At 43.0% G+C, this 27,094-nt stretch overlaps 1 protein-coding gene across 1 annotated transcript in view; it reads left to right on the top strand.

Moving 5' to 3' along the window:
• The window catches only part of Rapgef5 (Rap guanine nucleotide exchange factor 5), a 219,137-nt gene that overhangs the window by 145,986 nt on the left and 46,057 nt on the right, over positions 1-27,094 (top strand). Inside the window, exons 11-12 of the mRNA XM_085698050.2 lie at positions 142-230; positions 25,708-25,786. Coding sequence (XP_085554176.2) covers positions 142-230; positions 25,708-25,786 — 168 coding nt within the window. The remainder of the gene's footprint in view (positions 1-141; positions 231-25,707; positions 25,787-27,094) is intronic.

Below are 27,094 nucleotides of genomic sequence, written 5' to 3'. Positions count from 1 at the left end.
CTCAGGGCGCCAGCTGCCCTTGCCTACCTTCGATGTGCCTTATTTCAAATACATCGACGAGGAAGATGAGGACGACGAATGGAGCAGCCGCTCGCAGTCTTCCACTGAGGATGACTCGGTGGACTCTCTGCTCTCTGACAGATACATGGTGGTGTCGGGGACCCCGGAGAAGATCTTAGAGCACCTTCTGAATGACCTGCACCTGGCAGAGGTTCAGCACAAAGAAACAGGTAAGCTGGAATGGGGGCGAGGGTTGGGAGTGTGTGCGTGGGGTCTCCTCTCCCCACAGCAACAGCAGCTGGTGCCCGTCAGTATCCCCAGGGGCGAGATTCCCACTGTTTGGGAAATCAGGATGGCTGGAAAAGCATATGCTTTGTGTGGCTCTCCCCATGCCTGTGCTGTTTGTTTCAGTCCAGTAAATGGACACATGTAGTTCTTGAGCTGTTGCCTGGGAAGGAGCTGTGGAAAGAAAATGAGGTGAAGGCAGATGTGTGTGGTTGGTAATTTTTGCCAAGTCTCACGTAAAGCCACTTGGCAGGAAGCCAGTATTCAATAGCTCCTGTGCTATGGAAAGCCCTGTAAGGGGAGGGGGCTGCAAGGGGCTTTCACCTGGTCTGCCGGGAAATGCTGAGTGGTGAGAGCAGCTTCCCTGCCCAAATGTAAACAATTCCTGCAGCCCCTCAGCTACTACAGCAACCTCTGCCTCTTCCCAAGTGGTCACAAACTGCTTGCCCAGAGCACAGGTTGGAGTGCCCCATGTGGCACTGCTTCCCTGACCAGGGATCAAAGCCACATTGCTCAGGTGTCCTGGCATTTCGTTCTGCTGAAATCAAAAGACCATATAGCTTTTAGCTTTGCACGCCTTTGGAAACACTGTTACATCTGATAGGTGTCTTACCCATAATTTCTGTTCTCACAGAAGGAAGAGTGCTTGCTTCTCTGAACCAGCACTTGCTGTCTGTGTCAGCCCAGAGCAGTTAGCCCAGTGAGCAGGCCTCTGGCAGCAGCCTGAAGCTGAGACTTGGTCTGATGACTGCCACGCATTTCGCTGCCGCAGAGGCACCTGTGACCCTCAGTGTGCAGTGAATTGATTGCTCCCAGAAAAGGCTTGCGCTAGTTCAGAGTAACTGGTTGAGTTTTGTACACAGAAGAGACTGAAATGCCGGCCCAGGAGCAAGTTTCCTGGTGTCCCGGTAGTTCTGTCTGCCACTTCGTAAAGGATAGAAAGAGAAGCAATGATGTGTGAATAGTTAAAGAAAAAAACTGCGTGGCCCAACCATATATCTTAGGATATCATTGTTTAATTTAAAGTCAAGTTTTTATTTTGCATACAATTGAGAAAGAATAAGTTATTGCTTACACACACAAAATAAACTATTCCCAATAAAATAAAAGTATCCTTGTGGCACTCACTGGGTTATTTTGTATCTCTAAAATCGACACTGTGTGCTTTTGAGCAGCATTCCAATGCTCTGCCTACAGAGTGATCATGAGATGAGCTCCCTGTGTTGGTTGCCTTAGATGAAATGACTTCTGCTTCTTCACCCCACAAGCACAGAGATTATTTAACAATGATTTGTTTACTCCCCCCTTTATAACTTCATTCTGTCTGTCCATTCCTTTCGTTTAATCTCCTGTGCTTCTGGGGATGAAACCCAGAGCCTCCAGCAGACCAGGAAGTGCTCTCCTTCTCAGTGACACTGCAGCCTGTCCAGGGGCTCGCTAACAGACTCAGCACTTGGTACTGGAGATGACTGTCACCTTTTTTTTTTTAATGGAATATGCATATTCTCTAGTGACATTTATTTCTGCTTTCCTCTCAGCTATACTGAGCATAGGGTCGCATATGCCTCTTCAGACAAACACCTAAAAACAAAGAGGTGCAGGATACAGTGGCTAGACCCTTGAGCGCTAACATAGGTGGTTCAGGAAGGGGCTTGTCTGAGTGGGTGTCACCTGATTTCTTGCTCATTTATTCAATTTCAGTGAAGGACACGTGGACACATGTGCTTCTTCAAAATTTTGTAAAGACATTTGAAAAAGTATGCAGTAATAACTTTTCTTCTCATCAAAAGAGAATTTCATGAAAATGAAAAATTCAGTTTTGGAGAAAGTGATTGATGTATGCCTATGAGAGGATCTTATGGGGCAATGGGGCTCTCTGAAACTTCAAGGAGAGAATGACCATGTGGGTTTTCTTGATAAGTTTAAATATATAAATATAAAATACATATATTCAAATGGTCTGTTCTAGTTTGAATACTAAATATACTGAGTTTTGAAAGTACTGGAGGTCCCTTGTCACTGACAGGTGAGGACACCTAGGTCAGCTGGGCAGTGCCTCATGGTAGAGACTCGTGTATGAGAGCCTACTAGAGGTGCAGCAGCCATCTGGAGGACAGATGGGGGGAATGAGAAGGGGCTGCCATAAAAGTACACAGCAGCATCTTTATGTTCTCACAATCTCTCTGTGAGATGGAGCCATATGGGGCCCGTGTTGCCATATGGTAGCCCCTACACATAGCCCTGGTGCTGCTGAGGGGGAAATGGCATAGGAAAGAAAGAGGTGGACATCTCTGGAAGCCTGAATGAGCTGTTCTGACTTCCTTCATTCCTTTACCCATAAGCTGGAAGAAGAACCAAACAGGAAATGGTTCAACCTTTCTCCAGGGGAGACCTACATGTGGAAATGTGTGTACCAGCCCTAGCCCTGACAGTAGGCTCCAGCGATTCCTGGGACCCATTGGCTTGATGATCCCCTGGTGTTAGACTGAAATGGAAGCTGTTGACCGCAATGGATAGAGCAGGGAAGAGGATGCCAGGGTTCCCAGAGAAGGCTTTTATTTCTCTTGTTACTTAAATCAGTAATAGAAAAGAAAAACCTCAACAATTCATGCACTATTCTATTACCAAATCAAGCTGAGTTTCAAAATTTTAGAGATGCTTAAAGGCAATCTACTTAACGATTTTTCTAAATAATTTGATCCTTATACAATCACCAAAGTGATTTCATGATTCTGCATATCTTACCTGTCTGGTAACACCAGTCATAAGAGACCAGTGATGTGTGTGGAGTGACTGAGTGAATGGATGAATGAAGAGGTGGATTTAGTTTTTATACTTTTACCAAAAAAGAATAGAGAATGCAGGTGAGGAACACACAAAGCACTAAGCACCTGGGTCTTGTTTTTCAGGCAGCTTTGGATTCTTCATCAATCTATGGTAAACACCCTTCTATTTAGGAATTAGTAATAGTGCACCCAGATAGCAAGCGGCAGTGAAATCCATTGGAATATAATTTTTAACATTCTTTTTCTTTTGCACATACTCTTTCATTCTTGTAGGTAGAAAAAAAGAACTGAGTGCAGCCTTTGGCTATTTGTTTGTGATTGTGGGAAGTGATTGAAGCTGTTTTCAAAGACTTTCTTTTCTTTCACAGTTCAGGTTCTGACTTGAAACATTCAGAAATGTTAGAGAAAATTCCAGCATTTTCTGCAGCTCTACCTTTCATCTGCCCAGAAGTAGGACAGACATCCCTGGGCATTCCTAGCCAGGGAATTACAAAGAAGCTCTGAGTGGAGGAGCTGGGGGAGGGGAGGGGAGGACAGGTGTGAGCCCAGGCTGCCCTGCTGCACACTGGGGTGCTGCTTCTACTTAACCCTTTCCTCCTGCAGAGAATGAAGGAATTTTGCCCTGTAGGTGATTCTACAGAAACTAATGATTTCTATTTCCAAGCAAGGGGGAAAATCATCTGATGGGTTGCTGCCTATTTCCTTATTCATTTCCTAACTCCTTATCCATCCTTTTGAACAAAGGACGCTATGATAACAGATTCTCTGGAAAAGCAAGCAATCCAAGCAGGCTAATAGGAAAGGAAAAATCTGCCTTGCTTCTCATTAGACCTGACCTGGTTTCTTTAAGCTATAGCTGCCTTTTCCCCCTTTAGTTTTATGAGGCTGTGAATCCGTGTGGTCTGTTCACACTCCTCTGTACAGAAGTGTCTCCACAGCCTTGGACACCATACATGCCTCCATGCTGATGGTTGATTGGCTTTAAGCCTGTGAGTGAGGAAGCAAGTCTTGTTCTTCAGAGGCTCCACCTGCTCCGTAGTGTGAGAAGGGAGTACTGGGTTAGAATCTGAGCATTCTTGTTGCTGAGCCTAGCTCTCGAGCTGTGGGTCATGACCACTTTGGGGCTGAATGACCCTTTCCCAGGGGTCACCTAAGACTATTAGAAAACACAGATATTTACATTATGATTTATAGCAGTGGAAAAATTAGTTACAAAATAACAATGAAAATAATTTTATGGTTGGGGGTACCCGAAACATGAGGAACTGTATTAAAAGGTTGAGGAAGGTTGGGGAAGGGTGTTGTTGAGCACTGGACTCAGTGCTGATTAAGTGAGGGAAGGGCCCTGGCTTTCTGTTATATTTTTATCTCCTTCCCTGTCAACAACAAGTTCATAATGACCTTGAAATGTATTTTTTTTATAAAGGAATACAAAAATGCTTGTTGGACAGACAAAGTTTTGTTGAACGTCTTCCTAGCTGAGCCTGCCTTCTCCACGCAGGTCACAAGGCCATAAGTAAACCTGGCATAGACCCTGCTACAGCCAGGCTGTTTGAGGGTAGACAGAGAAGCTTTTACGTTTTTCTGTGATGTTATGTAACTGATACGTACATGACCTTATTGTGATACTGGTTTTTCTTTGTAGTCTAGACCGGGTTCTGCGCTAAGACTGACATTCTGCGCACTAAGCAGGCACACCACTGCTAAAACCACCTCCATAAGTCCGTTGCCTTTTATTTGCAATGTCATGTGACAGATTGACCAATGTAGTTTATCTGTAGCTATATACACGAGCCCTAGTGAAGCATGCTTAAAACAAATAGTACTCGGACATTGTGAGCAGTGGCTTGCGTTGGGGATTTCATCTTACCTAGGCCTTGACAGGACCCCAGGCTGTGGTATTGTGCATCTAGGTTTGCAAGCCTCTAAAGTAAGACATTGACTGTGCCTGTCCCTCTGCCATTACTTTGAGAACCTGGGTCTGTAAGAGCGAGGCCCTCTCCGGGACTCGATGAGTAGCCTCCTGACCTCTGACCTCTGCCTGTGGTCTCTGCGCTGCTAGGCCTTCCACTGGGTGGGATTGAGAAAAGGACACACAACTACTTGGTTTCTCGCTCCTGGAATGATGAGGAAGAGAACGACAGAGTGAACAAAATCCATTTGGATTTTTACAGCTGTCCTTACACAGCGCAAACCTCTGGGTGATCCTTAGGTTTCATATATGGGAAAATTACATTTTAAGACAGGTGAGTACCAATCAGTATAGTAGAAAATGTGCTGAAATGGGTCCCAGGTCTGGGCTCCATTAGTAAATCAGCTGGAGACATAGAGCAGGCTATAAATGAGGTGAGCTCTGAAGTGTCGTGTACCACAAACGTCTGCCCTTAAAGGGCTCTCCTCTTCATTTGCAAAATATACCAAAGAACCATAGAATCCTAGATCTGAAGCAAGTAGCTGAGCTCCAGAATTCTCTGGACATTAGAGGTGAGGCCACCTCAAGCTACTGATACTGCTGCTGTGTTTCTAGAACCTTGTGGAACAGAATGTTGGTGACTGTGATGCTTGAAACCCAAGGCTCAGTGGTCTGTATGTGGTGGGGATTTACATGTGATTTACATGTGTGCCCATAGCGGGCACAGGGAACCTTAAAGCTCCTTTGAGAAATTTCACTATAACAACATGTCTAGTGAATAGCTCTGCTTCATCAGCTACCAGCAAAATCCATTTGCAGAGTTTTATTGCCAAACCATTTTCAGACATTCAGAGATAGTCGACTGTAGGAGAGGAAGTACAGCCCCCTCCCCACAGTGAAATGCACACACATTGTATCTTTATGCTAATTACCCTCTGTATGCTCTCAAGTTTTAACTTTACACAAGACTTCTGTGTTTTAAAAAGTGTGCTTTCGTTATTCAGCCTCTGCATCCATATGATTGAGTGCCTTTGAAAATGTAATTCTTTTGTTCTCTGTGTAAGTCTCTTTGACTTATACTGTGTGGGCACTGTTTTATTAGTAAATGCCATGGTCACGGTTGAAAACAAAACCGGTTTCTTGTGTTTGTAAATGCTTATCTTCTGGTGTAGTCAAACAAACAGTAAGCAACATGAGGAAAGGGGCTGCACATTAAATGGTGGGTGATGGATAATTGGTATTGTTGTGGATGGTGGCTTCAGTAACTAATCCATGTCTTCCAAAGCGAGTACATTGGAAGTGCTTTAATAGATTCGGAGATCTTAAATATTAACGTGAGAGTTTGGAACCCAACAAAATAGACTTAATTGAAATAGAAAGGACATCTGATGTGTGTTTATTTAGGATATTTGTTACTGTTATGCAGCTGCTCTGAAGGCTAAAGGATCATCCTCCCTGGAAATGTTTGATAAGGCTGTCACCTTAAACCTTCTGAGACCGGGAAAGTAGCTTCCGCAGTCAGAGAACAAGGTTACCACTTGAGACCTTCCTCAGTACTGTGGAAGTGTCATTTTTTAAATATTGGACTCTTTGCTTATGTGCATACTAATAAAAATCAAGTCAAGGGAAAGCCCAATCATTAGCACACGCCCCAGGTGCCGCAGAGGTGATGGAGAGCACTGGTGACCAGTCAAGGCTTGTTTGACCACAAAGCGCAAAGACGCGGCCCAGCTATGCACAGGAACAGCAAAAATGTCCCCTGTGGTACCAGAGAAGTCGGAACAATTGGGCTGCCATCAGGATGCATCTCCTATTCTGCTCTAGACTGCTGTAGTACACTTTTCCGTTTGGTTTGTTTGAGTGAGGCTGTTTTTGATGTCGTGTTTAGTTTTTGCAGTTCCTTCAGCTTTTCTCCTAACTGCTAATACAGAGAATGTGTTTCTCAACCATAATTGAAACACTGGGAGATTTTATAAATTCGCATTAACAACGTGATGAGATAATTAGAACTGAGTGGAAATAATTCTTCTCAGTTGCCTCATTATGTCTACAAATATATATAATATATACATACACACACACATACCCACACACAGGGGACTTAGACCACATGAAACCTGAGGTCCCTGCAGACCTGAAATCCAGGGTTCAAAGGTTACTCAAAATGACAATTCATTTATCCTAACCTTGCCTCATTAGATGGGTCCTTGTGCAGAACAATTGTCCTCATTTAATGGACTTCGATGTTGAGGTAGAAGTTAATTAAATTGTGCCAGTGATTGAATGTACGTTTCAATCTAGAAATGAGCCCAGATGCACTCCTAGCTTTATTCCAAAGACATTTTTGTTAGAAATGGAATCATGGGAGAACAGCATAATTGAAGTAAGCATAGTTCAACTCAACCTTATTTTACACTTACTTGTTGAGAGAAGCCTCCTCTCCTGCACACAGGACCTGCTTCCTGTCTTCCAGGTATGAGAAGGATGGCCACGTGGGCAGCTAACTAAAAGTGTCTGAGAAAGAGAGAGTGAGAAGGAAAGGAGGAAGGGAGAGAGAATGGGCAGACAGACCAGCCTAGACCTGAGCTATGAGATGAGAAGCGGGGCCACACCACTTGTCTGTGGATGTCGTCTAGTCTGTCCATCATGCAGGGTGATCTATTCACACCACTTTGTCTGTGGATGTCGTCTCGTCTGTCCATCATGCAGGGTGATGTATTCACACCACTTTGTCTGTGGATGTCGTCTCGTCTGTCCATCATGCAGGGTGATGTATTCACACCACTTTGTCTGTGGATGTCGTCTCGTCTGTCCATCATGCAGGGTGATCTATTCACACCACTTTGTCTGTGGACGTCGTCTCGTCTGTCCATCATGCAGGGTGATGTATTCACACCACTTTGTCTGTGGACGTCGTCTCGTCTGTCCATCATGCAGGGTGATGTATTCACACCACTTTGTCTGTGGACGTCGTCTCGTCTGTCCATCATGCAGGGTGATCTATTCACACCACTTTGTCTGTGGACGTCGTCTCGTCTGTCCATCATGCAGGGTGATGTATTCACACCACTTTGTCTGTGGACGTCGTCTCGTCTGTCCATCATGCAGGGTGATGTATTCACACCACTTTGTCTGTGGACGTCGTCTCGTCTGTCCATCATGCAGGGTGATGTATTCACACCACTTTGTCTGTGGACGTCGTCTCGTCTGTCCATCATGCAGGGTGATCTATTCACACCACTTTGTCTGTGGATGTCGTCTAGTCTGTCCATCATGCAGGGTGATCTATTCATAGCACCTTTGAGCATGCTGTTACGTATGGTAGCCAGGGAACTGATGCTTTTACACTGCCTGTAGACTGAGGGTTAATTAATTTCCTGTTGGTAAAAAAGCAAGATGAAGTGCAGGGAGACTGATCACAAGATCCTTAACACACACTAACTGGTTGTGGAAATGTGGGTGTTTCCATGACAGTGTAGCACGTGAGCAAAGAAGCTGCTTCATGGACAAGGGCATAGTGGGGCAGTACAGTCGATACAGAAATGGTGCCTACGTAGGTGGGCGGGGGTCACTGGGAAGGCTTTGTTTTGTCTTTGAGACAGGCCCTCATATAGCCCAGGTTGGCCTCATAGCCAAGGATAACCTTGAACTTCTGATCCTCCCGGCTGTGCCTCTTGAGTGCTGGGAGAAGAGGCATATGCACCATGCTGGTTTTATATAGTCCTGGGGATTGAACCTGGAGTTTGGGGCATGCTCACACTGCACTCTACCAGCTGAGCTATGTCCCTAGTCACAAGACACTTGTTTCTTAAAACATTCTCATGTTTAGTCCACATTCGAGCTATAGCAATTTATATCTGAATTATATTGTTAATATTATGAACAGCATCACCAACGTTATGCGAACTGTTAGAGTTTCAGCTGGCAGTTTGCAGTGGAAGGTAACTTACGCAGTGACTAGCTGCAATAGCAGTGAACCACATGCAGAGGACATCTCGTTATGCTTTCCGTTTATGATTTTCTCTCCGTTTCCACCCTTGCTTATTCTATTCCCATTATTGTAATGTGTGAGTTTGTATACATATTAATAAAGTAGAAACTAAAACACTCAATAATTTAAAATGACCATGCAGATTACTTCTATTTGTGTTCTATCAGAGGTTGTTTGTGAAAATAATCTCCACAGTATAGTTTCTTAGTTTTGTGACAGACGTGGTTTTTAGTCTGTCTAGAGCAGTAGTTCACAACATGTAGGTAGTGACCCCTCTGGGGATTGACTGACACTTTTACAGGGAGTTGCCTCAAACAATGGGAAAACACAGATATTTACATTATGACTGAAAATAATTTTATGGTTGGGTGGGGGTGAGCACAACATGAACTGTGTTGAAGGTCACAGCGTGATGAAGCTGCGAACCACTGTTCTAAAGGGAAACTCTGTTTTCATATCCTACAGATTTTTAAACAGTTTTTTCTCAGTAAATCCTGGATATTACATTGGTATGCTTAATGCTGCCTTGTACTATAGAACACGTGGGAGTTTGCTTGAGTCTGGCTGTTTATATATTCATTTTTCTGTGAGATGTTTGTCAGGCCTTATGGAGACAAGGGAATTCATGAGCACACACATTGTCCATAGTGAGCTGTTACCCACTCCTATATTAGGAGCAGCGACAGCTGTTACTTGAAGATTCGGGTACAGTTCAGTGCTTCATATGTTCCTGTTTGCTTGCCCAAGCATATCTGAGGCCCCCATTTCTCAAAAATAACAATCACCTGAAAATGTTTTTAAGATAATGTCACAGGTTGGAAAGACAAAGACTATTGTCTGCCTCTCTGTGTGTCTCTCCCTGGAACAGAGACGCATGCTGTCTTTCCATATGAGTGATGGGCTTAGAATGGGATTATCACGTTATCTTTCTGAATCTCAAAATGAATCTTCACCAGGAAAATGGAAACAAAAAATCTCTCTATCTCTGTCTGTCTCTGTGTGTCTCTCTGTACCTCTGCCTTTGTGTCTCTGTCTCTGTGTCTTTATGTCTCTCTCTGTAACTATGTCTCCCTCTGTCTCTCTCTGTGTCTCTCTGTCTATCTCTGTGTGTCTATGTCTCTCTGTCCATCTGTCTCAGTGGATGTGTGGGGCACATCGTCCTGTCGGTCTGTTAGCTGACGACACTTCTTTGATTGTAATCGCTGCTTGTTAATCTCTCATTGGCATGTTTCAATCAAATTATCACTTCATTTAAAGGACACAATGTCACAGAATTGCTGTAGCTGACAAGTACATATCTAAAAAGAATAGTCTTTGTATGGGAGGATTTTTGCCTGTTCTCTTCCCATAACTCATCTTTTCCTCATTTCTCTTTGGTCTAGCTCACTTTACCCATTTTCTACCCCATTGTCCTGCCTTTCTGCCCTTGGGCGTTTCTTGCCTGACAACTGAAACCAGTCTTTGATTTCTGTTTGCAGCATTTCAGTTTCTGTTGGGCTGCCAATCCTTCCAAATCTTCGAAATAAATATGAAATTAGTCATGATTGTCAAATAAGGATGAACAACATGAAAAACAAAACCAAAAATTTCCAGAATATCTTAACATCATCTAAATAGTGTCAGAACACAATTTTCAGAGAAGTCTTTTTCTACTGCAGGCAGGCCTAGCGATCTTCCTGTACTCAGCCTGTAAGGACAGTTGGCAAACCCCGACTCCTAAAGGGGCATCCTCGATGTAACATACACATGCAGGTTAAAATAGTGTGTCTAGGCGGGTATTTGTCCTGAGCACCCGGCCTGGAAGGGACCATGGCTTAGCTCAATGACCGTTTGAACCTCCGCTGTCCTCCCTGTATCCCGACAGCAGGCTTTATGTGTGTTATGGTGTTATGAAGAAGTCTCATAGCACACATTTTCTTTGATCTTGTCACTCGGCTGTTGGATAGCAAGCTTCTATATCTTACACCTAGTGTCCAGTAGTGTGACTTTACAAAGGGAAAATGTAACCATGGCAAGTAGCTCAGCAGCGAATGTGTGGGAAGAATGACAAAGCCTGTCTCCAGCACAGAGAACAAGCCAAAATCCTCACCATCATTTTATCCTAAATTTGGATCTTTTCCTCATGAACTATGAACTCTCGGGCCTTGTTTTGGATTGACCTGAATTTGGTGGTTTTGCATGCCAGTTTCCATGAAACTGATAATTCCTGAAATAATTTCTGTTGATGTTGATTGGCCTGGCATGTATACCTCAGAGTTCTGACAGGGTACACACTGTGTGTCTCTGGGAGTGAGGGTAATCTGTTCTCACTAAACAAGAAGACACATAAAGAAAGTCGCTTCTTGAAATCCACGGTACTGAGGTCACTCAGTATAAACTCAGAATATTAATGGCTGTAGACATGTTCCCTTACTTAACTGAGGAAGGAACCTAAGAACCAGATCACATGGATGATCTTGTCCTTGGGCCTCTGAGAACTCCCGGTATAAATGTATTACTTTTGATTAGACATGGCTGCATGCTGCAACAAAACTCTAATGACTTGAACATGGTGTGAACCTTTCTCTTTCCTATGGAAACAATATGGGCAAGTGTGTTGTGATGCCGCCCGGGCCAGTCTGCTGTCCTGCTAGGGTTCCTTCCGGTGCTGCCCGGGCCAGTCTGCTGTCCTGCTAGGGTTCCTTCCGGTGCTGCCCGGGCCAGTCTGCTGTCCTGCTAGGGTTCCTTCCGGTGCTGCTGGGGCCAGCCTGCTGTCCATGCTACAGTTCCTTCCGGTGCTGCTGGGGCCAGCCTGCTGTCCATGCTACGGTTCCTTCCGGTGCTGCTGGGGGCCAGCCTGCTGTCCATGTTACGGTTCCTTCTAGGCGGCTGGGGCCAGCCTGCTGTCAGTGCTAGGGTTCCTTCCGGTGCCACCCGGACCAGTCGGCTGTCAGTGCTAGGGTTCCTTCTGGTGCCGCTTGGGCCAGCCTGCTGTCCGTGCTGGGGTTCCTTCCGGTGCCGCTTGGGCCAGCCTGCTGTCCGTGCTGGGGTTCCTTCCGGGCAGCTGGCACAGCACACCTGGGTAGGCCTTTCATTTCACTTCATATGAGCATGCCAGTCTCTGCAGCCCTCTGTGTACCACACATGTATACCACAGCCTTGGTCTCGGTACCAGTGGTTAGAGCTTTCTCTCATGGCCAACATCCTTCTGCAAGTAAAGCTGGAAATCACATTGCTTTATTTTGCTTTTAGTGTCTGAGGAACAAGGCGTCCAGGAGAAAAAAAAACGTTGATTCTTAAAGAAGGCTAAAATAGCTTGTACTTGAATAAAAGTAAAATAAAAATATATTTTGTTTTATATATATATATATATATATATATATATATATATATATATCCTCCCTTACTGTCTCTCTCCCTCCCTCCAGGGGGTATCTTCCTACCTCAGTATCCTTGTTCAGGATTATCAGGGTGTAGGGTGTGCCACCACATATAGTTGTGAGCTGATACAGGGGACTTGAGGCCACGGTGGCACCACTTTCCTCTTTCCTTTTTTTTTTCTTTTTGAAACACAAACATACTGGATTTAAAGCATTTAAGAAGCCTAAAATATTGGCCCTTATAGTCACCTCAACAGTGAATATTTACACATACAAGTGTCCTCTTAATCTGTAATGTTTACATAGCTGCTAAGTACCTTCTTGTCTGATACGGGCCATTGGATTATATTTGAGAATTCGCTCCAAAATATTTAAGTATTTTTATAAATGAGATATATAGATGGATGGATGAATGGGTGGGTGGGTGAATAGGTAGGTAGATTAGGTAGGTAGGTAGGAAGAAATATTCCACTTTTGGTGGCTTGAATGTTACCAATGGCATAAATAAAATTTGTGGGAGTAGCTTATAATACACTATTTCATTATCTTGTGACATTTTAGGAAAAATATTGAGGTCTGTTTCCTGGCACAGAGTTCTCAAGCCCATGTAATGTCCTGTATGATAGGGGCCATAGGAGTAACTTTTCAGTATTTGGTCTTAGTTGCTGGTTCCTAACAGAAGAAATCATGAGACCTTTGGATCTCCAGCGTGGTAAGACTGACCTTTGTATGACTGGAAGTCAAAGGCCAAGGTAACTTTAGGATGGAGGCTGGTCACTAGAAAGACTCACCACCTTCAAGCATGAAACTAGAAATTAACTTAATTACCAGTATCCCATAAGTTATCCACTCATACCTATATAACGAGACCTCCCTAGAGCCCTGGCTCACAGGGTGGGGGCTTTAGGTTGTTGAACACATCCATTGCTGAGAAGGCAGGGGCCGCTTTCACAGGGGCTGTGCTGTGAGACCAGGTCTTATTTAGTCTTTCATTCAGAATACTGTTCATCCCTATCTGTTGTGTGATATTTTATTCTATTGGCTTTTTGGGCAGCCCACCAGCCATCTCGCAGATAAATCACACACGGGCGTTTGTTCCTAATTATAAATGCCTGACCTTAGCTTGACTTGTTACTAGCCGGCTTTTCTTAACTTCTATTACCCTAACCACCTTTTGCCTCTGAGCTTTGATCTCTATTTCTGTGCACCTTTCTTTCCTTCTTACTCTGTGACTGAGTGGCCCCTAATGTCCTCCTCTCCTGGTTCTCTTGCTCCTTTATTCTCTCTTCTCTGCTTTCTCCTTCTATTTATCCTCTCTGTCTGCCAGCCCCGCCTGTCCTTGGCGTTTTAGACAGGCACTGTAAGAGCTTCACAGAGTTAAACAAAGCAGCATAAACAAAAGTCACACACCTGAAAATGATATTTTTCTAACACCTGTCTGTTGTACCAGCCTCTGTAATGAACCAGGAAATAGATACCTTAGTTGAAACAGTAGAACAAATGATCAAATATAAAGAGGTATTTGGGGGGGATGGTGAGGGAGGGATCCCAGTTTATAGCTAGTTAGCAAAAGTACAGTCAACAAGCTGGGATTTGAGATTAGTGTCTGAAAAAAGAGCACACTTGTAGGATTGAGCTCTTAAACTGTACTGACTCTGAGCAGTTACTGTCGTGATTGAACTGCAGGATGCCTAGCTGTACCAAGAGGAGGAAAATAATTTTATTCTTTAAAGAATTGTTATGTATGTGTATGATGGACAGGTATGCCATGGTGTGTGTGGAGGTGACACTCATGTAGGGTCAGAGGACAACAGTAGGGAGCCATTTTTGTCCTTCCATCTTTACATGGATCTCCCACTGGCATTTTTTTATTCTGTTGTATTTTCTATTTATGTCCTTGGCGACATTTGTAATGTATCACCACCAGGAGCCGTAGGATTCCAATATTAAGAGAAAGTCCTACAGGTGTTGGTAACTTCAAGTGGTTCATTCATTTTGGAACAAAACGAGGTAGGACAGTAAGTGTGGCTCAGTGGTGTTTGTGTGCTGAGCGTATGTGATGACGAGTTCTGTCCTCGCCCAACACAGAACACAGCTGTGTCAGATGAAGGTGCTTAGTGTACTTTGAGTGTAAGAAGCTCAAAAGGGGACATTTGTCCTTGAACATACCTTGTTCAGTGACAGGTGATATGTGTTTGACATTCTGTCTCCCCAGATGTTGAACTAGGGGTCTCCAGCCATAGCTGAGATGAGCAAATACCACGGCTTTAACATGGAGTTCAGTTCTTTTGACTTTGGGGAGCATAATTGTGATTCATGCTTCAGTACCTGTAATGCCTGTGGAGAAGTCTGTCTGGGAGGAAAAGTTGATAGGATGATTTGGGCTGTGGATGTTTTGGTTGATTTGGTTTTTTTGTTTCTATTCTTTTTCCTAGACAAGTTTTCACTACATAGCCCAAAGGAACTTTGAACTCTGGAGCTTCCTGCCTCATTCTCCTGAGTGCTAGGATTACAACATGCGCTATCATATCAAGACACACATGATCATTCTCCTGACTGTTAGGATTACAACATGTGCTATCATACCAAGACACACATGATTATTCTCCTGAGTGCTAGGATTACAACATGCACTATCATACTAAGACACACATGATCATTCTCCTGAGTGCTAGGATTACAACATGCGCTATCATACTAAGACATACATTATCGTTCTCCTGAGTGCTAGGATTACAACATGTGTTATCATACCAAGACACACATGATCATTCTCCTGAGTGCTAGGATTACAACATGCACTATCATACCAAGAAACACGATTTGGATTTTGAAAAAAGTTTCTTCCTTAACATTTTGAGTTTTTAATGTAAACATGTAGTTGGCCGATTTATATACTTATAGCATTTATGAATTTGCGTCAGTCCTTCCATGTGATCGTCAGTTCTGCCTCTCTGTGCACACGCTGGCTTTCTGTCACATGGCCAGGAGCAGGTGTGGTCCAAGTATACTTGGGTTTTCTAGGCCTGACACACACACAGAGTGCTGGCAGCAGACTTGGGCTGGGGCCGTATTTCACTCACAGTGCTGAATCTCTGTCATCCCAGGGCCTGAAGGCTAGTTCTGTGGGTGCTTTAATCAGCTTTCCAATCAACTTCCAAAGCCCAGTGCCTCAGACTCATCAGAGAGCATGGTACTCAGCCTTGACTTATAGGGATTCAGTACCTGGTTCCCTACCAGACGTTTTGTGACCCTAAGCCACAGCTCTGCCTTTTACCTGTGTATGAAGCAAAGCAACTGTCCATTATGGACAGGCACTCTAGTGACCACTGTGGGAATAGGGCATCGGATATGTCTGCTGGCAGGGTCTGGGGGGTCACTGTCCTAGCAATATTTTAACACAGACAACGCATTCAATTTCATTGAGTTGGAACTTTTCAATTTGTTTAAGATCTTGTGCTACATTATGTGAAAGGTCGATTAGTAGCTCTATAGAATCTTTTTATCTCTAATTTTTAGACTCTCTGTTATCTAGCTATCTTACTGAAACTGCCAAATGTCTCTCCATTTCTAAACTCTGAGGAAAATAACCACTCTAGTAGCCTTAATTTGCCAGGTACAAAAATAAGTAAGTAACATTTCTTTTTTCTAAACTTCAATGCTAGTGCTTCCCGATGACCAGAAAAGGGATAAAAGTCAGAATGGTGGTAGATTTCAAACTTTAGAAAGAGGCTGGTCATGAAAATTCTTCTTGGTGCATTAGAGGTAAAAACATCACACCAGGAGCTGAATTGATTCAAGTGTTAGCTTAGTGTGATTATTAATTGCTTGAAATAGCCATATCTCAGACATCTAATTTAAAATATTATGTTTAAATTAAATTTTCCTGTTCCCTGAAGCTGCAGCGTGTTTACTTGATAGGCACTTAGGAACACAGCTTGTGTTTTTGCGAGAGGCTGATCATAGGAGCCAGCAGTAGCTCAGTGAGGTCAATGATATTAGACCTAGTGACTCGTGGAGCCAGGATGCTAATTTTTATCGGTCATTGTTGACAAATCGGTATGAAAGCTCTTGTACCCATGACACTTCCCGCAGCCCGATCTGTGCAGTTACATGGAATGTTGCTGCACTGATCATGAAGATGTTTTTCCTCCTGGCTCATTTGTGAAAGCAACTGCTATCTCTAATCAGTGAGCCCCACAACTGCATCACGAATCTTTGGGGAGAAGCAGCGTGGTACAGCAACAGCAGGTTGTGAGAACAGCCCTCATTCTTTTTAGTGTGCTGCAGCACATCCGCCTGCTTAGCCAGGAGCACCTCCCCAGGGACCCCAGCCTAGCCCCACCCCACAGCCGGCCCAGGGCCTGGAGTGCTCTGCTGATCCCCCTCTTCCTGGCATTCAGAAGGTGCTTTTCCAACCTCTTGGTTTTTAGCATAACTACTTCCCAGTTCTCTGTTTCTTCTTCTCTTGCCTTTTCCCACCATCGCCTGCACATGAAAGCCCACCCTGCTCAACCCTAGAGCACAGCTTTTCTTTCCCATGGGTGCGGGGAAATTCATGCGAGCCTCAGGGGTCTTGGCGTATTACTCCCTTTGCTATAATCCGTGCTCTGTTTGATGCCTTTGCTAATAGCTTTAGTCAGATTACCCTAGGAAATCCAAGCGCCACCGTTTGTAGAGGGAAGCTCAACTCCTTCCCTTCACTCTTCTCGCTCTGATGGGAAACTTCCCGCTCCATCAGAAACTTCCTTGACACTCCTTGCCTTGGAGGCCTGCGTCTATTCCCTGTTCCCTGTGCAGTGTGCCCTAGGATCCCTAGCCAACATTCAGGGGCCCACCAGGAATCAGCTCTGACCTACTTTTCTAGGCTTACTTTGGATTAGACCATGCTGCCTTTCTGTTACTATTCACTGCCATGCCATCCATGCAGCCTTACAAACCACCCGCTGGCCTCAACAAATGCACAGGTCCTCCTGTTTTCAAGTCCTGGGATTATAGGTATGCACCACCACAACAGCCCCGTTGCCCTCATGACGTTTTCTGAGCCTCCCAGAAAGGTTGGGAAGCATCTGCATAAGCCACAGATTCTAGCTGTGCGCAGATACTGAAAACAGAGCGGCAGCTACACAGGGGGCTCTTACCCACTATTCACCACGTGCCCCATGCACATTCTTCCCCTGTGTTCCAGCCTAGAGAAGGAAAGGTGGGGAGGACTCTGCGTGCTTTGCTCTGCTGTGCTCCTTTCAAAAGCATGCCTAAAGGTAGTGTGTGGATTTGATGGTAGTTAAGAACAAAAGAGCAGTTGTAGTCAAGGCATCCCTTCCCAGAGAAAGAAACATGGGATTCCTTAACAGTTTCTCAACTTAAAATAAAAATATGCTTGTTTATTTGAAAACTATACCAAGTCCTGTCTGTAGAAAATTTCTGTAGATTTTAAAGGGGTTTGCTATAATGAATGTGTGTGTGTGTGTGTGTGTGTGAGAGAGAGAGAGAGAGAGAGAGAGAGAGAGAGAGAGAAAGAGAGAGAGAGAACGAACACATACCTAAAATCAAAATTTGGGGGAAATTATAAAGTATGCAGGAATTGAATAAAATTTGAAGCTGTTGATCAGCTGTGTTTGGAGTCATCAGTGTCCTTTTCAGAAATGTAGTAAACACTAGAAAGGAATCCTGCCTGCCTTGCCATAGCACCTGTGCTTCAAATGCAAAACATGATTTTTTTTTTAACTTACACTTAATCAAATTACAACATGTATTTTGGCAGTACCTCTAAAAAATAGTAACATTTCAGGACCAGAAACAGGATCTTTCAAATGTAAAGCTTTTCTTGGGTCCTGGAAATCAAGGGTGAAGAAAGATGTATCTCAGGATGCTTTAAATCCCACTGTTTCTGGAGAAGCACAGGCGGCACAGAACCGCTAAGGACCTCAAGGAAGCCGTGTCCGTCAGAAGCTGGGTATCCCCATGGCCATACTTGCGTGAAGCTGCTGTGGACATTTCCTGCCGTGACCGCTCACTTGCTTGCTTGGCAGTCCACTCTAAGATGAGTGCTGTCGTTATGGCCGTACGGTCTGCATCCAAGTCCTGAAGACTTCTGTGATTGTTCCTCAGTAGCCCTAAACTCCTGATGTTAGTATGCTGGGTGGTTTGGGTTTAGATTTCTTTTATATTTTTCACACACAAAATGAAAACTTACCCCTTTGGGGTAATGTTTTGATCCATTTCATTAACTCGATTATATTTACATAACAACCCCATAGAACGGTCTTACCAGACCTCTCACTGTTCCACCCTGATACGACTATGAGAGACTCAAAAGAGAATTCTGTTTCCAAAGAAAACTGGCTGCAGTGAGCATGGAAATGAAAATCTATTCTCACTGATTCATAAAAGAAAGTATATTCACATAAAATCAAATTATACTAGATAACTGATTTCATGTACCTTAATATTTTGTTTTTTAATTGAACAGTTTTTCATACAATATATTTTGATTATGTTTTCTTTTCCTCCAGTTTTCCCAGTTCCTCCACAGCTCTCTACCCACCCAATGTTGTGTTCTCTCTCTCTCTCTCTCTCTCTCTCTCTAACACACACACACAAAGAAATCAAATAAGTAAAAAACCAGTAAGAGACAGTAATTGTCAAAACAAAGCAAAATGAAGCAAAAAAGTCCACAAAATATACTATTGCGTTTGTTTTGTCGCAGTCACCTACTTTCGGGCCTACCCTGAAGTTTGTCTTCTATCCCCAATAAGACTCCATTGGAGAACTGATCTTTCCTTTGCCTTCTGGTATCAATTGCAAATAGCTTCTTGTTTAGGATGGGACCCATGTCCGTCCCTCCTCTCGTTGCTATAAGACCCTGCTTGACTTGAGCCTGTGAGTGTTCTGCGTCCTCATATGTGCATCAGTCCTGTTATGTCCTAAAGACACCGTGTCCTCGGCTCTTCCAGTCTTCCTGCCACTTATGGCTCAGTGAGCCTCGGGGTAAAGGGTTTGATGCCAACGTCTCATTTAGAACTGAGTGCTCTGCACATTGCCCAGTTGTGAGTCACTGTGTTAATTTCTATCTATTGCGAGAAGCTTCTCTGATGAAGGCTGAACAAGTCCTGACCTATGGGTATAGCAGTATGTCGCCAGGTATCAATTTATTGTCACATTTATTCCTTTAGCAGAGGTAGTTTTTAATCTAGGCCCAGATTCTTGACCACCTTATTGGTGTCAAGTATGAGGTTCTTTTGTTTGTATATTTGTTTTGTTGGAGGGGAGTAGGTTTCGTTGGTGGTGTGATCTGGGATTCCCCTCTGAATGCTGTGAATACGATTGGTTAATTAATAAAGAAAACTGGCTTAGCCTGATAGGATAGAGTAGAGCTAGGTGGGGAAAAGTAAACTGAACGCTACAAGAAAGGAGGTGGAGTCAGGGAGAAGCCATGGAGCCGCCGCCAGAGACAGACATGCTGAAACTTTGCCAGTAAGCCACTGCCACATGGCGATACACAGATTAAGAGAAATAGGTTAAATTTATATGTAAGAGCTAGCCAACAAGAAGCTAGAGCTAATAGGCCAAGCAGTGATTTAATCAATATAGTTTCTGTGTGTTTATTTCGGGAGTCTGGTGCTTTGGAAATGAACAAGTGGCCATTCTACAACAGTGGTATTTAGTTTTTGTTTGTTTCTTTGAGACAGGATCTCACCATATAGCTTTAGCTTTCCTGGAACTCCCTATGTAGACCAGTCTGGCCTCAAATTCATAGAGATTTGCCTGCCTCTGCCTCCTAAGTGCCCAGGTATTCCTTAATTCTTTTTAAAATAGTAGTAGGTGGTAGGAAAAACTCTGTGTTATATCAGTAAACCAAATCATAGGCCTGGATTTTGGAGCCTTCTCTGCCAAGGCTGCAGGTTTGAATTGCATAGTCATCAAGTTGCATAGTACATAAAACCAGAATTCCTTTTGCCTCCAGTGTTATTTGAATGTAGCTTTTATGCTATAAAAGGCAAGTTGAAAAATTTTCTGGGTGTGGTAGTGAATGCCTATGCTCTATCTAGTACTTGGAAGTTATAGCAGGAGACCAGGGGCTCAGAATTTTTTCTTACTCATGTAACTTGAGTCTGAAGCCTGCCTGGGCCAAGTAACATGCTGTCCCAAAATACAAACAACCACAAAATTTTTAAAAACTGCCTTAAAAGTACTTTTGGGGGATAGCTGGGGATATCGAGTACATACTTAGCTTGCATGAGACCCTAGACTCGGTCTCCAGCACCTGTCCTAAGACAAGCATATTTTCTTCTGGAAGAGGGCAGAGGATATTCCCAAGAGTTTGGTAATGAGCCAAGAATTTAGGACTATATTTAGTGACTCAAATTCTAAAGAACAGATTTCTCTGCATATTAATACCTAGGAATTTGTAGTGTTAGAAATCAAAATGAATACATCTCTCTATCAGAATGTGAGTATATAAATTTGTTTAAATGAAAGATGCTTTCATGAATACAAAAGTGCTTCTGCCTACATTCTTAAATCACTATTAATTCAGCACTGTGTAATATAATGGATAATTACTGTGCTTTAATATGGATGCTAGTGGATGTGCTAGTCTTCCTAAATAGCTATTGTTGGCTAATAGTCTTGGGGGAATCATTCCTACAGCCATTGTGGCTCTAAAAAAAATCTCTAAGTACCAGTGGGACGGACGTTTTTGAAGCATGGATAATAAAAAATAAAATGCACTTTTATTTGAAGTGCATCATTTTGATTATAGTTTTTATTCATATCACTCAATTACATTCATTATCTTTGCAGCAAAAAAATAAAGGACTGCTTGTTATGTGAAGGGAAATTTTTCAGAACAATGCAGTAGCTTAGAAAGACTGTGATTGGTTGTATTGGGAATCTGATCTATTTACTGGGATGTTTAACTGTTCTGTTCATTAGAATTTTAACTGGAGATGTTATTATATGGCCTTATTGTTTTGTTTTAATTAATATTTCCATGGAAGATAATTAGATAAAAACGGTTGAATATTAAATATGGTCATAGCTTAGAGGGAAATAAGCATTTCACAAATGGGTCAAAGCTTTTCACACAATATTGTGATATGTGGACTGATTAATTACATTGAAAGCCAAATAGGTTGCCACCATCCAACCAGACTCCAACAGTCACTTGGTTCATTAGCTAAGGTTTTTCGGCATGGAATGACTGCTTATGTCAAACTTAATGGTGTTCTTTTTAATCTTAGCTACTAATGGAGTAAATCTTGATTAGAAAATAGTTCCTACCTCATTAGATCCAGCTGAGTATAAGAATATCTTACCCTGTCTGTCACATCAAACATTTTAAGTGTCAAACTTAAAATTTAAAATTGTGAAGTTCCTGATGGGGTTACCTGGTGCTTTCTGAGTGTTGGTGGCTCCTACCTGTAGGGATAACCAAAGAGCTCAGAGCAGGCTACTCCATTGTCTGTGCCATCTGTGCCTTGCAGTATGTGCCAAAAAGAACACTTTAGCTTCTAATCGTATCAGAGAAGTTAAGTGGTTTTTTACAAGAAGCTGAAGAGATTGTGCAGTGGTTAAGAGTGCTTACTACTCTTGCAGAGAACCTGAGTATGGTTTCCAAAATATATATAAGGCAGTTTTCCACCATTCATAACTAGTTCCAGGAGACCCAACACCCCTCTTCTGTCATCTACAGGCACCACACACACACACACGTGACACACATACATACATTCAAGTCAAACACATATACACATAAAATAAAAAATGCTTTAAAAGAGTTCTTATCAATCATATTTATCATATTTTTAGTATATATGGGGAAAGTATGCCAAAATGATAGCTTTCAGGTGCATTCCAAATTATATAGGTTTTCAGACATCATGTATATGTTTGATTTTAATTTCCAGTATTTTAAAGGATGTAACAGGAGTCATTACATATGCCTAAATCTTTCATGATAATTAACAGTCTCTAAAAACGGGCTGTTAGGTTAACTGGTTTGGGGCTTCTCCTGGCCTTTATAAAGAGAGCTGTGGGGCTTATAGCCGTTCTGTAAATACAGGCTATGTACTGTCTGATTTGGTACACACTGCATCTTTTTATGCTAGGCTTAACTTTTACCCAACAAAGCCTGTCCACACCTATTTGGAACCTTTTAAAAAACAAATAGAGTTAGCCTGGTAGTGATGGCACACTCCTTTAATCCCAGCACTCGGGAGGCAGAGGCAGGTGGATCTCTGTGAGTTTGAAGCCAGCCTAGTCTACAGAACGAGTTCCAGGACAACCAAGTCTCCACAGAGAAACCCTGTCTCAAAAAACTAACAAACAAAAGTGTTAAAACAAACAGGAAAGCAAGTCAGGTTGGTGATTTGCTAGCGTGTTGCAATGTGAGAGGACATGAAATTTAGGCTTGTAGTGAGTTTTAGATGCCTTTTGTCATATTAATTGTTTTGATAAAGAACATTATACATTAGAAAAGTCTTCCCTTCACTACTGGGAATTGAAATTAGGGCCCTATATAAATTATAAATATTTTTGTTAAAAATTCTACTATAGTCTTTATTAATCAGCATCTTGCTTACTTTAATGGCTTCTTGCAATGGAAGGCAAACTCCGGCTGGGAAGAGGACTCTGTGTGTAACAGCACTTGCTACCTGAGTATGCAGGTCTACACAAGACTCCCCAGTACCCATGTGAAAACCAGGCTTAGCTGTGCGTGGACCCATAACCCCAGTACCTAGGACAGTGCCTTAGTCAGTGTTCTGTTGACCATGGCAACTCTTGTAAAAGACAGCATGTAGTTGGAACTGGCTTACTGTTCATCATCAGCATGGCAAAGAGCATGGTGACACACTGGCAGACATGAACCTAGAGAGACAGCTGAAAGTTCTATATCCAGATCCACAGGCAGCAGGAAGAGAGAGAGTCACTGGGCCTTTCGAAACCTCAAAACCCACCCCCTGTGGCACGTTTCCTCTGACAAAGCCACACCTCTTCATCATTCTCAAACAGCACCTCTCCCTGAGAAACATTCAAATATATGAGCCTATGGGGGCCATTCTTATTCAGACCACCACAGGCAGAGACAGGACCAGTGCTTCTGGCACCAACCCTAGCTCCAGATTCTGCAAGAGACCCTGTCTCAAGGGAATAAGGTGGAAAATGATAAAGTAGGACATCTTATGTTTTCCTCTGACCTCTGCAGGCGGACACGCACATACACACACACCACATGCACACATACACACAACATAATACATACACAACACATACATGCAGCACACACACATAACCACATGCACACATACACACAACACAATACATACGTACACCATACACACACATAAACACCACACCACATACAAAACCTTTTAAATATTACTGTTTGCAACCATTGCCTAATGTAGATCAGAATTATCTTACCATTGTGTAACCAAGTCAAACCTAGAAACAGCCCTGTGGCTGATAAAGGGCTATCAGCGTCAACTTATTGGAGTGGGATTTGCATTTGTAGATACAGCCTTGCTATTTGCATTGATTTTTTTTTATTTTTGGAGCAAAATTTATCTAGTTGTATATAACTAAATTCTGGAATCTTTCTTTTGTTCAGTCTTCACAGAGCTATGCAGTAGACAATTATACCAAGCATTTATTAAAGTATATATCTTGGACAACAGAACCTATTGGTTGTCCCAGCTCAAACTACTCTTACAAAATACCACATACTGAGAAGTTTGTAAACAAAATTTAAATCCAGTTATTTTCACAGTTATGAAGGCCGGAAAGCTCAGGAAAAAGACATTGCCTGAGTCAGTGTCTGATGAGGACTTGATCCCGGTTCAAAGCTGGTCTACTGTGTTCTCACGTAGTAGATACAGGAAACAGGCACAGAGGGTTCACCCTCTAGACTCCATCCAGTCCTAATTGCATGTCAAATACTCTGCCTTCTAATTTTATACTGTTAGGGGTAGGTTTCAGTTTATGAAGTTGGAGGTGGTACCAGTCTTCAGTCCATACGACTAAAAATGCTCTGTTCACAGTGTAAGAGATGAGGAAGTTAAATGATGCTGGAAAGTGACCGTTAAAGAGACAAGACAGAGCGACCTAGGTGAAGCTACTTTGCGTTTTACACATGATCTCTGTTGCTTTGGAAGTTGTGTTGAGGATTGGAGTTTGCCTGTTTTGTAACCTCATATCATATGTCAGCTTTTCCCAAAACACTCAGATAAAAGGGATTGGGGCTTGTAGGGTCTGGGACACAGAAAGCACAATGATTAGTGTGTATAAAATGTCATACTGAAACCTATTATTTCATCCATTAAAAATACGAGATTACAAATAGAGTTAGGAAGAAACATTCTTTAAGGCTAGAATTTTAGGCTCCTGACTTTTGCCGGCATTGGGTCGGTCTCTCTTCACCCCTGACTTTAGCCGGCATTGGGTCGGTCTCTCTTCACCCCTGACTTTTGCCGGCATTAGGTTGGTCTCTCTTCACCCCTGACTTTACTGGCATTGGGTCGGTCTCTCTTCACCCCTGACTTTGCTGGCATTGGGTCGGTCTCTCTTCAGCCCTGACTTTACTGGCATTGGGTCGGTCTCTCTTCAGCCCTGACTTTACTGGCATTGGGTCGGTCTCTCTTCAGCCCTGACTTTACTGGCATTGGGTCGGTCTCTCTTCAGCCCTGACTTTGCTGGCATTGGGTCGGTCTCTCTTCACCATAGTAAGGAGATCTTACATCACTTTCACAGCTTTTGTTTGTGGTATTGATGCAAACTTGAGGCCTCTTAGTACTAAGAAAGCAGTTTATCCGCCATTGAACCAACTCCTTACAGAAGCATCGAAAGGTGCACGGCCTTGGGACCTGATGTGTGTCTTGTGGGTTTTCTTATCCTTCTTCTTGCCCTAAACGAAAACGAATGGCTTTGTAAAGTCTTCCTTTCTTAGAACCTGAAGGCTTCTTTTTCTGTATAACTTTAGTATATATCTCAAAAGGCTTAGGAACTTTATTTTTTAAAACACATTGTTTATGCACTGACTTTCTCTCTCTCTCTCTCTCTCTCTCTCTCTCTCTCTCTCTCGTTTTTATTGAACTATATATTTTTATCCATTCCCCTTCACACCCCCCTTTCTGCCCTCTCCAATGATCCCCACACTCTCAATTTATTCAAGAGATCTTGCCTTTTTCTTCTTCCCTTGTAGATTCGTTACATGTACACATCTCTTAGATACATGTATCTACATGTATGTCTCTCTTAGGGTCCTCTTCACTGTAGCCCCCAGCCAGTCAGCATGTTTCTGCAATGGGCACTATTCAGGTACCTTTGTCGTGCTTCCTCTGCTCACACTGTGCTTGTTTTCTTCTTTTGCAGAGACGCTCCTCGATGACTTCCTTCTCACGTATACAGTATTCATGACAACTGATGACCTGTGCCAGGCGCTGTTGAGACAATATCCTTCATTAACTTCAGGATGCTCTGCGGGCTTCCTCTCAGGCAGATGTCCCACATTACGAATTAGCTGCCTTTCCTAATTTACTCAACCCACGGTGAAGTGTGAATGTGTTAAATATTAATGTGATGATATCCAAGGTGAAGATGGAATGAGACAGGCTAGACAGGAATAGCAGGGAATTCGGGGCTGCTGTCTTCAGAGTCTACTGTGGGCAAAGGGTACTGTGTATATTGTGTTTACTTTACATCTGCTTCTCATGGTTGCTTAGGGACTGGAAGGAAACATGCCTTCTAGGTAAACCCAAGTGAACAGGTCAAGTGGATCGACAGAAACAAACATTAAGTATTTTTATAGAGAATCAATCATTTAGAGTTAGACTTCTTGTGCAACATGTCTGTGTGTATGTGTGTGTGTACGTGTGTGTGTGCGTGTGCGTGTGTGTGTCTGTGTGTGTACGTGTGCGTGTGTGTGTGTCTGTGTACGTGTGTGTGCGCGTGTGTGTGTCTGTGTGTGTACGTGTGTGTGTGCGTGTGTGTGTCTGTGTGTGTGCGTGTGTGCGTGTGTGTGTGTGCGTGTGTGTGTGTGTGATATCATATTCCTGAGAGAGCATCTCTGGACACCTGAACTGTCTCCCCCATAGGAAACCCTCTCATCCCTGGATGTCACTGTCATCTTTTTGGAGTGTTTCACTCACTGCATACTTTCCTCAAGTGGCAGGTGGGATTAGAAGGTTAATCGCTGGCTCAGAAGCCTTAGGATTTTACTCAGTAGCCAGAGAGGTTCTGGAAACTGATGAGAAGTCTCCATCAGGGCTTCGTGCCTCACTGTACTTAGAGAAGATGCCTCAAAAGCAATTAAGTATTTAATAAATTAATTTAGTTAATTAATTTTATTTCTAATAGTAATAAATTAATTATAGCCTTTAAGCACTTAATAAAATACTTTACTGATTTTATTAAATGAAACTAGAGATTCCATTTCAATCGCTATAGGAGAACACGATTAAAGTAATCCCACACCAGCTCAAAATTGAGTATAATAAAGCGTCCTTTATTTAGGAGGGACTCACAGATCACAGTCCTCTGCACAAATGGGGAACAGGAATTGAATCCATCAACCAAGGGAGGGGACAGCACATGTTTTTAGTGCCCAAGACCACACCCAACCTGGTACAGTATCTCAAAGCCATTGGCTGAAGGAGGTTCCTCAGCAAATCCCCATAGGAAATGTTCAGGAAAATGGACTATAAGCCAAAGATTTTATTAAAATCTAATGATAATGGCCACTTAAGATTCTTTTCCTGTT

Source organism: Myodes glareolus, chromosome 11 (genome assembly GCF_982192425.1).
Source record: "Myodes glareolus chromosome 11, mMyoGla1.1, whole genome shotgun sequence".
Lineage (NCBI taxonomy): Eukaryota > Metazoa > Chordata > Mammalia > Rodentia > Cricetidae > Myodes > Myodes glareolus.
This window is presented reverse-complemented; position numbering and strand designations above follow the sequence as displayed.